Below are 12,528 nucleotides of genomic sequence, written 5' to 3'. Positions count from 1 at the left end.
TAAATAAAGAATAATAACAAAAAGAGCAAATTAGGTTGAATAATCTTGGAGAAAGTTTATTGTTTCTCGTACTCAGAAAACGAGTGTATGTGGTATCGACCACATTTTTATATCGATAGCCATGCACGTCTTTGCTCAAGTGGTATCGATACTCCGCCATCCCAATTGTGTGCGTCTATTTCTGCTGCAGCATTTTCAATATTCGTTTTCGACTGGGAAACTGTGCACAATATCAAATAAAAGTATAAAAAAGTGTTGCACAATGAACACTCTCGGTCCTAAAAAGGACGGAAGTCCCAACGTTGAGTTTTTTCAATCACCTGAGACGCTGCAAGGTTTTGAGTCTATACGGCTATGGCTACAAAAGAATTGTAAAAAGGTGAGTACAACGCCAGCGCCGCCACCGTGAGTGAAAACAAAAATGGCGCTTCAAGCAAATTAAAAACACTGTAACTTACGTGCATCTGTATTGCAGTACTTGGCGCATAGCTCGGAGCCAATAACAAAGGAATCACTTGCACAGTTGCTAATACTATTCTTGCAATATGTGGAAGCAAAATTGGGGAAAAACTCGGCAGAACCGCCGGCGACGAGAATCCCGGTAAGTGTATTGGGGGAACAGGGTGTTTTGGGTGTGCAAAATGTTTTGTATGTACACGCGCGATAGAGATGCGCACTTGTAATATTTTTGAGAGAGGGCCGAATGTTGATTTATTTATGCACGACCCTAAATAAATTGTATTTGAAAGCCAAATTTAATATATGATTAACAATTTTTTTTTTTTTTTTTTTTTGGATTTTATTAATATATCAATTATTTATATTATTATAAATATATAATTCTATTTTCCCTTTAATTTTTTCAGATGCGTTGTTTTTTGGATTTCAAAAACGGTGGAGGGCTATGTATAATTTTCTCTACCATGTTTCGTTTTCGCGCCGAGCAACGTGGCAAGAAATTTGACTTTTCCATTGGCAAGAATCCTACCAGAAAGGATCCTAACATACAATTACTGATCGAGATCGAGCAAGCTTTAGTGGAGGCAGATCTCTATCGTATACCCTACATTTACATCAGACCAGAGATTGAGAAGAGTTTTGAAACACGACTACGTGAGATTCTTGACAATCGACGTGTTGAAATTGTCACCGACGAGGAAGATGCCACGCACATTGTCTATCCCGTGGTGGATCCACATCCCGATGAATATGCTCGACCTATATTCAAGCGTGGCAATCATGTAATGCTTCATTGGTACTACTTCCCAGAGTCATATGACTCCTGGACACTGAATAGTTTCGATTTGCCTGATAATATACCCGAGAATCCGGAATCGCCCGCAGAGCGTTGGCGGGTGTCTGCCTCGTGGATTTTGGATCTGGAGCAGTACAACGAGTGGATGGCAGAGGAAGACTACGAGGTCGATGAGTTGGGCAAAAAAAAGACGCACAAACAGCGTATGTCCATTGATGACATAATGTCCTTTGGCGATGACAAAAAGAAGCCGACCACGAGCAGTGGCACTGGTAAACAGAAGCGACGTCGCTCTCCATCGCCCACTACCTCCACATCCACATCGAAGCCGGGCAAGCGAAAGCGCTCCCCAGCAGTCATACACAAGAAGTCGCGCAACGATGACGATGATGAAGATCTTACTCGGGATCTCGATGATCCACCGGCGGAGCCTAATATCCAGGAAGTGCACAAGGCAACGCATTCGGCACTGCAATCGACTGCTAGCCCAGCACCTGGCGGAAAATCGCGTGCGGACAACGATATGATGCCTATTAAGGGTAAATTATCCATATTATTATTGTTGTTGGCAATTATTGTTATAATTGTTAATCCAGGTGGCACCATGACTGATCTGGACGATGAAATGACTGGCGGCAGTGCTGCCCAAGCGATGTCAGCTGGCGATGGCGACAATTCACAGACGGGCAAGACCAGCGACAACAGCAATACCCAAGAATTCTCATCGTCTGCCAAGGAAGACATGGAGGATAATGTGACCGAGCAGACGCATCACATCATTGTTCCCTCCTATTCCGCCTGGTTTGACTACAACTCAATTCATGTAATTGAAAAACGCGCCATGCCTGAATTCTTCAACAGCAAGAACAAATCGAAGACACCAGAGATTTACATGGCTTATCGCAATTTCATGATTGACACCTATAGGTGAGTTCCACTTTACCAATTGAAATTGAAGAGAAGAAGAAGAAGAAGAATTCCCATTTTCTTTGCAGGCTAAATCCAACTGAATACTTGACGAGTACCGCTTGTCGCCGTAACTTGGCTGGCGATGTGTGCGCCATAATGCGAGTGCATGCATTTTTGGAGCAGTGGGGTCTAATCAATTACCAGATTGATGCCGATCTGCGTCCAACGCCTATGGGCCCGCCGCCCACTTCGCACTTCCACATACTGTCGGATACACCATCAGGCTTGCAGGCGATTAATCCGCAGAAGACACAACAGCCATCGGCAGCCAAGACACTACTTGATCTTGACAAGAAACCGCTGGGCAAGGAAGGTGGCGTGGATTGCGATAAAGGCAGCGGTGGTGCGTTGGGCATTAAGACGGAGACACTGGAAAACGGTGCAGCCAGTGGGTTGGCCTCTGGAGTCAGCCAGTTTGGTCTGAAGCTGGATCAGTATGCCAAAAAGCCGGCGGCCATGAAGAATCGTACGGCGGCGAGCATGTCGCGGGAGTGGACCGATCAGGAGACGCTGCTCCTACTCGAGGGTCTCGAGATGCACAAGGACGACTGGAACAAGGTGTGCGAGCATGTGGGTACTCGCACCCAGGACGAATGCATTTTGCACTTCTTGCGTCTGCCTATCGAGGATCCGTACCTGGAAGACGATGGCGGCTTTTTGGGACCGCTCGGCTGCCAGCCAATTCCATTTAGCAAGTCTGGCAATCCAATTATGTCGACAGTGGCATTCTTGGCATCCGTGGTGGACCCACGTGTTGCGGCTGCTGCTGCGAAGGCTGCTATGGAGGAATTCGCTGCCATCAAGGTAAGTTATACAGCACACGGGGTCAATGACTTCAATTGTTAATGGATCTTTTGCTTACGGCAGGACGAGGTGCCCGCTACCATAATGGACAACCATATGAAAAACGTGGAGAAGGCTTCGTCTGGGGGCAAATTCAATCCCAACTTTGGTCTGGCGAATAGCGGCATTGCTGGCACAGGGAACGACAAGGACGATGATGAATCAAAGGAGGGCAACAACACCAGCTCCACTGCAGCCGGCAACGATGAAGATGCAAAAGATGTTAACAAAAAAGACGGTAAGCAACTAGTTTAACCATTAATTATTCATTCATGCGATAAGAGTTAAACTTTTATAATTTTATTTAGTGCTTCAATTTAGAACCGGGGTATTCTCTTTATCTCGTAATCTCTTTAGCTTCCCTATAATGTTGAGAAATATTTGTTTATACATCATAAACACCGTGAAATTAAAAATTTGACACATTACACATTACAGTGTAATTTGCAATTTTGGCCCTTTTAAAATGTGTTAACTTAATATTAACATTTCTTGTATTGATAAAATTGGTATAAGTGGTTTAACCTAATATTATATTGTATTTATTTACAAAATTTGCCCAATTTGTTTAAACAATCGACAGACGATGCAAAGTCTAAAGACAAAACGAAATCGGATAAGCTCGGCACCGCCACAGACTCGAGTTCCACATCAGCAACATCGTCAACAACAACAACACCAACTACAACAACAGCAGGAGCCGCAGCAGCAGCCACATCAAATAGCACAGACAAAAAGTCGAAAGATTCGTCGCCGTCGTCGGCCGCAGCCGACAAAATCAATAAAACCGACAAGACGGGCAAGACGGCTTCCAACTCCTCACCCACAGAGACTGGAGCGAGCAACGATATTGAGATCAAGACCGAGGATAACAGTGGAGACGGCGAGACGAAGGATGGTAGCAACGATGCCAGTAGTGGTGGTGCTCCTGCCAAGGATGGAGCTTTCAGCGAGAACAATATGCAAACGGCAGCTGCGGCCGCCTTGGCATCGGCAGCTGTCAAAGCGAAACATTTGGCAGCGCTGGAAGAGCGCAAGATCAAGTCACTGGTGGCGCTGTTGGTGGAGACACAGATGAAGAAGCTGGAAATTAAGCTGCGGCATTTCGAGGAGCTGGAGGCCACCATGGAGCGGGAGCGTGAGGGCCTTGAATATCAGCGACAGCAGCTCATTACGGAGCGTCAACAATTTCACCTTGAGCAGCTGAAGGCGGCCGAGTTTCGAGCGCGCCAACAGGCGCATCACCGTCTGCAGCAGGAGCTGCAGCAACAGGGCCAGGTGGGTGCCGCTGTAGGTGCCATGGCGATGCCACCACAGCAGCAGCAGCAGCAACAACAACAGACGCTACCGCCGCCTCCGCATCAACAGCATGCTCAACAACAGCAGCCGCAGCAACAGCATCCACTTCAGCCACCGCCACCGCAGCAGCTGGGAGCGCCTGCGGTGCAGCATCAACCGTTGCCGTCACACGTGGCTGCAGCCGCACCACCAAATGGTGCACCGTTCACAGCACCGACAGCTGTCGTTCCGGCGGCCACAGCGCCGCCAACACCACCAGGCGAACTTCCTGCACCAAGCACTCAAGCGCCGACGCCAATGGGTAAGTGAGAGACAAGACGCATCAAGTCTAAATTAAAATGAACACCCCATCTCTGTCTTCCCTTTAGACACTACGCCGCCAGCTAGTGCACCACCTGTTGCCGAAGCCGCCAGCGTGGCAGCAGTTGCGCCCAGCTCAGCGCCTGCTCCGAGCATTCCTGCGGCAAGCGTCGCTGCTGCTAATCCTCCTCCTCCTTCATCTTAAAGCTATTTGTAGGCATCAGAAAAACTTTAGCTATAAGTTGCACGCTCTCAGTATGTATTGTATGCTCGTCTCCCCTCCTCCACCTCCTGTCCCATAACCCAATTGTCATCAACTCCCGCTTGCAAGTCCTTTATTAGATTATTTTAACAATTTTTGTAGAGCCGTGGTGGCGCTCAGTCTTTGGCTGGGCACCTTTCCAATATACACAATTTTGAACCGAGTTTCAAATCCAAAACCGCATTAAAATAAAGTCTATTCATATGTACGGAATTGTTCAATATTTTTTTTAATGTATTTCTAAAACTATTAATCAAAGTATCTTTGGGGGGGATACGATTTATATAATATGTATGTGCAATATCAAATATATATTAAATGTAAAAAGCAATTTACAATGCAGACTACACAACCGTAATGTATACTAATTTGAAGGGGAAGATAAAATGAGAGGTGCTCCTTGATAGACGTAATTCAAGTGTCCATTATGCGTGGGTTTAATATTCAAAATTCAAGATCTAATATTGCAAATGCAATATAATATAGAGTGCTCTAAATAGGTCTGTAATACCTAATACAATTCAAATTCATTCATAAAAACTTTAAGTCTAACCTAATGTACCATAGTGAAAACACTGAGGGGTAGCGATGTTGCGCGTAACAAGAAATAACATTTTAGTGCTGACTGATGACCGGATCCGGTTCTCAGAGAAAGGTTGTGCGTCGTCTGAGTATGTTCGGTCGTTTACTGGATACTGGGTGACCCAGCTCATCGTTGGAATGGGCGCGTTTCAGATTCTTCGGGGTTGCCTCACGGTCACTTATGATCTTGGCCTTGCAGTCGTTGGCCATGCAGATGCGGGGCATTGCTGCCGGCGAGACAGTGACGTTGCTCTTGAGGCGGCGCTTGTTGTTGCCGCTGAGCTCCTGCAGGGGCCGACTGGTCGCAGCAGTTTCCTTTGCAGCATCAGATTGCCCGCATTGGAGGGCAAAAGCGTAGTCGGCCATGAGTGGAATATAGACTCGATTGTAGAAGCTGATGATATCCGTGGTGGGCTGTCCATCGGCACAGTATACGGCCCGATAGATGGCACTGTCGGCATGGGGCTGGCGTCGGTACTGTTGAATAATGTCGCTGAAGGTGATGCGCAGGTGCGACTTGCGCCCCCACAGGTAGATGGCGCATATCAGCAGCTGGTCGAGGTGGCGCTGCTGCAGCAGCTCTTCGCCATGCACAATGATAGAGTGCTCCAAAATGTGCCAAATCTGTGTGTAGCTGGTCACCAATGATAGACACTTGCAAAGATATGTCAGCCGCTGGTTGGCCACATGGTAGAATTTACGCAGGCAAATTGTCACTGAGCCAGAGGCAAATTTGACATTTTCTTGGCCCAAGCTCGACTGCACATCCTGAAATCTGGGCAGACCTGCACTGTCCACATAGCGCCACAGCTGCGAGCTCTTCTGCCAGATCAGTTTGGTCAGACACTGGGTCTCGATCTCCTGCAAGTGCTTGATCAGATCACGTGTCAGCAAACCGCTTTCATGCCGCACAACCAGCTCGATTATCTTTTGGAACTCGTAAGCATCGATACCAAAGCAGTTCAACACCCAGGGAAACTTAGTCTGTGTCTCGTCCGTCCCGAAGATGTGCAGCACCAGCTCCAGGCAGCAGGCAATCAGCGTTGCATTGAAGGTGCGCTGCAATTGCTTCAGCATTTGTGCGATTTTGATTGAGGGCCTGCGACGTAGCTCGGCGCCGATGATCTTGTCCAGCAGGACATAGTACAAACCTCTGACCAGGTTAAAGCGGCATTCAGTTGTGTCTTGCTTCAAGGGCGATTTGAGCTCAAGCTTATGGCACATATCACGAAGCGAATTCTCCAAGCGACTCACATCCTCCTTGCCCAGGGTGCCGCCTATGTAGACAGGCAGGGATTGAGGCAGTCCATCAGTTAACAGCTTCGTAAGATTATCGCGCTGCGTGGCGTTTGTTAGCAGAGAGATAATCTTGCGATCGGCTTCATTTTCATTAATTCGCTTTTCCGTTTCTCTCAGCGCAAGCTTCTCAGTGGAGGAATATGTTGTGGGTTTTAGTAGAATGCGTTCGTCAATCTCACTGATGTCTGATACGTGTACGGCGTAACTCCGATTTAGAGACGTTAAGTTCACTTCCAATATGCCGTCCTTGACCAATTCGCGCATAGCACGATCGTTGCCCAGCAGACGTTGATCCATAAACAAGCCCATCACAGCCTTATGGAAGAAGGCATTTTTCATGATTCGAGCTCCTTTTACCGGCAGCTCCGGTATGAGTCCGCATATGGCATCCAAGGCACTGTACTTGAGTAGCATATCGGTGTCGAATTCATTGTCGCTCCACTTTGATGGTACACCTACAAATGAAGTGTTAATTACGTCCGATTTGTGCACTTCAAGCGCGTTAACATAGACCAGTTCCAGGGTACAAACGAGCACCTGACAGCCATTGACAATGTTGGTGGTTGCAAACGACGGTAGCTCGTTGCGCACCACCAGAAACAGCAGCCAGCCAAATTCATATAGCATTTGATAGTGCGCCCGACTCTCTGCAGTCGATGGTTGTACATAGAGTTGGTTGAAAATGCGTTTGTAGTGTTGTTGCAGGAGCAGAGTTATACCGAGACGTCTCTCCAGATCATTGATTTCCTGCTGAAACACTTCAGAGCTCTGCGCTATCCAATTCCAGTGTTCCATTCTCTTCAGAAACTTGGTAATATTAATGTTGAAGCTGCGCAGCAATTGGGTCAGCGAAATGTTCCAGCTATTGGAACGCGTCTTCTTTTCCCATGGCTCGAGATCGTTATCGCTCCTGCTGGTGGTGTCTTCTTCCTGGCGCATATCCTTCATTTTAGTCTGCTGCAGCTCACTGTATATGGCGCAGCATAGCCAGTCGTCGGCCTCGCTGGACAGCACGCCATCTGCGTTTAGTTTGTGAAATGTTTTGGTCGCTTTTTGCCAAATGCTTTGATCAATTTTTAGCATTTGACAGTTCTCAATGAAACGCTTAAGGATCATCCCCTTGTCTTCGTTTTTCATCATTTGAATGCTGCAATAAAAAAAATAAAATAAATGTGCGAGCAGTTCTTTGCCTCCATATAATTACCTTTTTATATTTTAAATAGCTAAACAAAAGTTAATTTCACGTATCTTTCGGCGCGAACATTAAAATGCGACGCGGCGCTCACAGGCTGGTCACACTGTTTTTTATGGTGTCCTATGTCCCCAACCCAACCAAATAAAATATACTTCTATTGCTTTACCTCATGCAAAAAAATTTAAGAATTTATAGAAATAAATATTAGGCGTTGAATACTCGATTATGTTACGATGTCCTTTTAATTTTAATTTAAGCTTGAGGTTGAGTGTGTGACCAAACAAGAAAAATGTCAACTGCTCAGCTTGTTCTATAAAAAATAAAATACATATAATATGTTTTATTAAAAACAGAGAAGTCCCAGTTGTTACGTTCAAAGCTGTGGCTGATTAAAAAATAATAAAAAATATTTTAATCATTCATTATTACAATATGCAAGCAAAAAAATATACATACATACATATGTATACATTATCAATATGTTTTAACAGTTAGGCATAATGTTAATTTAACAGTAAACAAGGCATGCTGGCATAACAGATCTGTATTTGGTTAGTGATTTTGTTAAGTTAGTGCACTAACCATAGAACAGTGGTTATTGTTTGCAAGTGGTTAAAATGCTACAGTCAAACCGTGTCTTGCTAAAAGAGCAGACTCATTTATATGCCATAGAAAAGAAGCTAGTTAGGGTGCTGCCCGTTATTCAGGAAGCATTGAATTCGCTTAAGGTACGCAGTAAAAAATGGGCGATTACAATAGTAACTTAAAATCTATTCATTGTTTAGGTTGAGGAGCTGCATTTAAAATCCAATTCAGTGCATCAAGTGACGTCCATGGAATTATCAAATGTGGGCATGAGCCGGGAAATCTGTGATCAAAGCATGACTACACCGAATGAGGAAATAAACCGTCAAGAAATTGACTTGCAGTTATTCGAAAACGACTTTCAACAATTTGATGTGGAAATTGAATCGGACTGACCGAAATTACAGCTGTTCACAATCATTTATTGGTACAAATTTAGCTAATTGAAAATATTTGCCAAACTCATTGCGTACTAAATTAAAACTATTTTAAAATAAAGTAATTATAAAATGTTTCCATATTTGTGAATTACCGGTAAAAGCACTCAAAGAAAGTAAACTAAACTACTAAAGCTATGTATGCATTATACGTATTACAGTTACAGTTATTGTAGTACAGTAGTAGTTATACGATTGATATCTGAGAGCCGCGTATACATCTTATGCATCGTCATCGGACGACTCAGCTGAGCTATCCCGGCGTTTCTTCTTCTTAGGTGATGAGTTTTCCTGATCATCACTGCTGCTAGAGCTGGAGTCGTCATTGTCGCTGTCACTTGAGGAACCTGATTCGCCATCTGAGGAGCTACCATCATCGTCTTCGTCGGAGCTGGAACTATCGGAATCGCTGCTGCTGCTACTATCCGAATTTGACGAGTCCGAACTGCTATTTGAGCTATTAGACGAACTCGACGATGAAGAGCTATTGCTGCGTTTTCTTTTACGCTTTGTCCGTTTCTCCCGATGCAGGCGCACTTCAGCTCCGGCATCTGAAGACCGGGTCTCATTGGTCGATGTTGATTCCACGTTGGCTGCGGCCTTTTCTGCCAAATGTTTGCTTAGCTGCTTGGTACGTGAGCTCCGATGAACGTATTTTCGTTTTTCCTTGCACTCATAGCTCCAGTGACCAAAATTTAGACATTTCTGACAGCGTATGCCATTTGGAAACGCAGCGGCCAACTTTGCAGATCTTCAAAGTGAAATGTTAGTTGGGATATTTAACGTCTTACAGCTCGTACTTACCGTTGCTTTTGAGCCAGCTTGCGGGCTGCCAACCCCACTAAAGTCATCCTTATATAATATTCTCTAAGATCGTGCCTGGAGCCAATTTTGATAGCGACTTGTAGGAAGTTTAGGAAAAAATGTATATTAGGGTAGCTGTCAAAACGATTTGGTCCTATTTTGTTTTGTTGTCGATACGATAAGTGTGACCGTAGCTACTAAATTCAAACGTATTGATTATGCCGGAATTTTGTTAGAGGTGATTAATAGTATTCGATTACAAAGTCCATAACATCAAAACATTAGTTTGTTGCAATTCGTTAAATAATTTGTACTTGATTCATTAGCGGAGAATTATGTCTTGTCGCTGCATACAGCTGTATTGCTTTCAAAAATAATAGTGCATGTCCATTGAGGGACAATCAGACACCATTTTGATCAGTGGCTAAGATTACCCAAAACAATAACAAAGCATTTGCTGACTAAGAAGCGAAAGCTGAACCTCGATATTTGGAAAAGATCAGGTAAAGGTTATTTGACCCGTCGGATGATTGTTCAATAAACACAAATGGTATATCCCTCATATACGCAGAAACACTATTGAATAATGGCCGAAACTGATGCGACGGGGACGGGTGTGGTGGCAGCACCAGCTGGCGCTCGATTTATGCCGCCTGAGGAGTTAGCCATGCAATCGCTTACCAAACAGTTATACAAATCTCGACTCTTTCGAGGCGTTTACCTCGAGCGTTGCTTTGTCGATCAGCTTGGTGGCTATCGCGATGTTATAGTCCTACAGCGCAGCGAACGTGATCTGGAAAAGCAGCTGTTGTCTAGCGCAGAGAAACTGCAATTGTTCTATCAGCGTTTCGTGCCCAATATGTGGGTGGGCATTACCAGAGGCAGCGTGGGCAACTACAAGCACATTCCACATCCTGCACAGCTGGACACATGCATTTGGACGGAGCTCAGTGATTTGGCTTTTGGTGAATACTGGTTCAGCATTAAGACGCTACGGTTTCGAAGTCAAGAAGTTCAGATCAAATTGAAAATGGTTAGGCCTGTTGAAGACGAGCCTCTGCCAACACCACGACCCTCACTAAAGAAAAGTAGCCCTAGCAGAGCCTTAACTTCTGGGGACAGCAACAAAGTTGTTGTTGATGACGAAGTACAACCACCGCAAATCGGATTGGCTGATTTTCTGGAGGTTCTGCAACAGTGGCGTCAGTCAATTGTAACGACAACGTACGAATTTATGGCAAACGATGTGAATAAGCGCAATATAATAGGAACAATACGATTTCTGTGTCTGATCGTGTTTTCCATATTGAGTGGCGCTGCTGTCGCTCTTCGGTTTATGGGCATCTTTGCGGTGCGCTTTTTGTTCGAGCTCAGTCGCTTCACACACACCGCTACCCCAATTATTTTTAAACTAATCGAGTTTGTCAACAGAATAGTGGGTGCAATCTTCGTCCTCATAGCGATGATATGGAAGGATTTGTTTGTAAATCGAGGCGGCTCTGCGCCTAGACCACAAGCACTTGAGGCAAATAATCAATTCAAGAGCATCACCTATGAGAAGTCCGAACAGAAGCATCGCAGCCCGCGCTATGCGTCATCTCATTATCGGTAATGCCGTTTGAATCAACTTACCTCTCTATATCTTGGCTGTCCCAATTTGTAGGTTGCATCTGCATTTAGTCACGGGGCTATGGGCTTTCGGGGTATTGTTTTCCCTCTCAAATTGTGTTACTAGCAGTAAAATTGTAAACAGCACTCAGTCCCTCAGATTTCGTTGATGTTTGCTCAGCAAACATTCAAAAATGAGATTTTGACATTTTAAACTTGTAATTGTTGTTCAACTATTTATATTATTTTAAACAATCAGGTGTTTTTTATTATTGTATATTAACACGTGTATTGTTTTCAAAATTGTATAGTCTGCGGACAGGATTGTTCGATAAAATTGATTAAATTATTAAATTTTTGTGAATAAAATGTGTAAAATATTTTCGAATATTTTTATTTTAAATGAAAGAGGCGTATTTATATGTGGAGAAAATAAATCTTTTATCAAGATGATATGAGCAGACAGACATATGGATGGATAAGGCTAACTTGGACGGAGTCTCTTGCTCAAGGCCATGAATATATATTTATAAAAATAAAAAAAAAAATTTTACTCTACTTAATTATTTCCTCGTTGTCTACAAATATACAGAGTTGTTTTTAAGTGAAAAATATATCCTGTAAAATAGTACATAGGAAGTGGCGAATATGTGTGACTGTGGCATTTGCCATCTATGGCATAAGATATATGTATTCACTTTTCTATACTATTTATTTCTCATGGAATTTACTTAGTTTTCATTTTTGTCAAAATGCGCTTACCCTTCAAATCTCCTCTATATACATTTCGCACTATTTATTATCGAATCACTTTACCAAATAAGTATTATGTGACTAATCGACTGAAAAGTGAATGTCTATAAATAAAGTTTTTGATTTTCAGCTTAAATTAAACAACTCAAAGTTAAGTAAACCATTTAACGCGAGCGAATAAACGACTGCACGATTCTCAATCGCTTCCGATCGACGTATCTGCTTATGACAAACATAATGATCATAGTTTTGCAACTGAAGAGCTGAATAATATATAGTAAATTCAAGCAACAGAGGGTATGAGTGGTATAATGTAAGTGTATGGTTCAAAGCCATA

At 43.8% G+C, this 12,528-nt stretch overlaps 5 protein-coding genes across 6 annotated transcripts; 3 read left to right on the top strand and 2 right to left on the bottom strand.

Moving 5' to 3' along the window:
- The first annotated feature begins 134 nt into the window (after positions 1-134).
- Positions 135-5,141, top strand: mor (SWI/SNF- related protein mor). Its single transcript, XM_018008699.2, has 8 exons — positions 135-379; positions 476-601; positions 867-1,794; positions 1,852-2,182; positions 2,251-3,028; positions 3,092-3,305; positions 3,651-4,667; positions 4,735-5,141. The coding sequence occupies exons 1-8, from the start codon at positions 263-265 to the stop codon at positions 4,869-4,871; spliced, it is 3,648 nt and encodes a 1,215-aa protein (XP_017864188.1). The 5' UTR covers positions 135-262; the 3' UTR covers positions 4,872-5,141.
- Positions 5,127-8,274, bottom strand: Rbf2 (Retinoblastoma-family protein 2). Its single transcript, XM_018008748.2, has 2 exons — positions 8,014-8,274; positions 5,127-7,956 (listed from the first exon to the last, which is right to left on the bottom strand). The coding sequence occupies exon 2, from the start codon at positions 7,947-7,949 to the stop codon at positions 5,574-5,576; it is 2,376 nt and encodes a 791-aa protein (XP_017864237.1). The 5' UTR covers positions 7,950-7,956; positions 8,014-8,274; the 3' UTR covers positions 5,127-5,573.
- Positions 8,275-8,451: 177 nt separating this feature from the next.
- LOC108614811 (uncharacterized) lies at positions 8,452-9,103 on the top strand. Its single transcript, XM_018009036.2, has 2 exons — positions 8,452-8,732; positions 8,790-9,103. Exons 1-2 carry the CDS (start codon positions 8,622-8,624, stop codon positions 8,982-8,984), a joined length of 306 nt encoding a protein of 101 aa, XP_017864525.1. The 5' UTR covers positions 8,452-8,621; the 3' UTR covers positions 8,985-9,103.
- LOC108614744 (uncharacterized) lies at positions 8,991-12,440 on the bottom strand. 2 transcript variants are annotated; one of them, XM_089471124.1, is made up of 3 exons: positions 11,463-12,440; positions 9,831-9,927; positions 8,991-9,777 (listed from the first exon to the last, which is right to left on the bottom strand). In XM_089471124.1, exons 2-3 carry the CDS (start codon positions 9,875-9,877, stop codon positions 9,249-9,251), a joined length of 576 nt encoding a protein of 191 aa, XP_089327250.1. In that variant the 5' UTR covers positions 9,878-9,927; positions 11,463-12,440; the 3' UTR covers positions 8,991-9,248. The 2 variants fall into 2 exon arrangements, with proteins under 2 accessions (XP_089327250.1, XP_017864482.1); XM_018008993.2 differs by lacking the exon at positions 11,463-12,440 and having other exon boundaries at positions 9,831-10,022.
- LOC108614711 (uncharacterized) lies at positions 10,085-11,818 on the top strand. The gene is made up of 2 exons (XM_018008950.2): positions 10,085-10,333; positions 10,402-11,818. Exon 2 carries the CDS (start codon positions 10,417-10,419, stop codon positions 11,440-11,442), a length of 1,026 nt encoding a protein of 341 aa, XP_017864439.1. The 5' UTR covers positions 10,085-10,333; positions 10,402-10,416; the 3' UTR covers positions 11,443-11,818.
- Positions 12,441-12,528: the final 88 nt, after the last annotated feature.

Source organism: Drosophila arizonae, chromosome 2, assembly GCF_054131065.1.
Source record: "Drosophila arizonae isolate 15081-1271.41 chromosome 2, UAZ_ARI_1.0, whole genome shotgun sequence".
Classification (NCBI taxonomy): domain Eukaryota; kingdom Metazoa; phylum Arthropoda; class Insecta; order Diptera; family Drosophilidae; genus Drosophila; species Drosophila arizonae.
The sequence above is the reverse complement of the archived record's forward strand: the minus strand, read 5'-3'. Positions and strand labels throughout refer to the sequence as shown.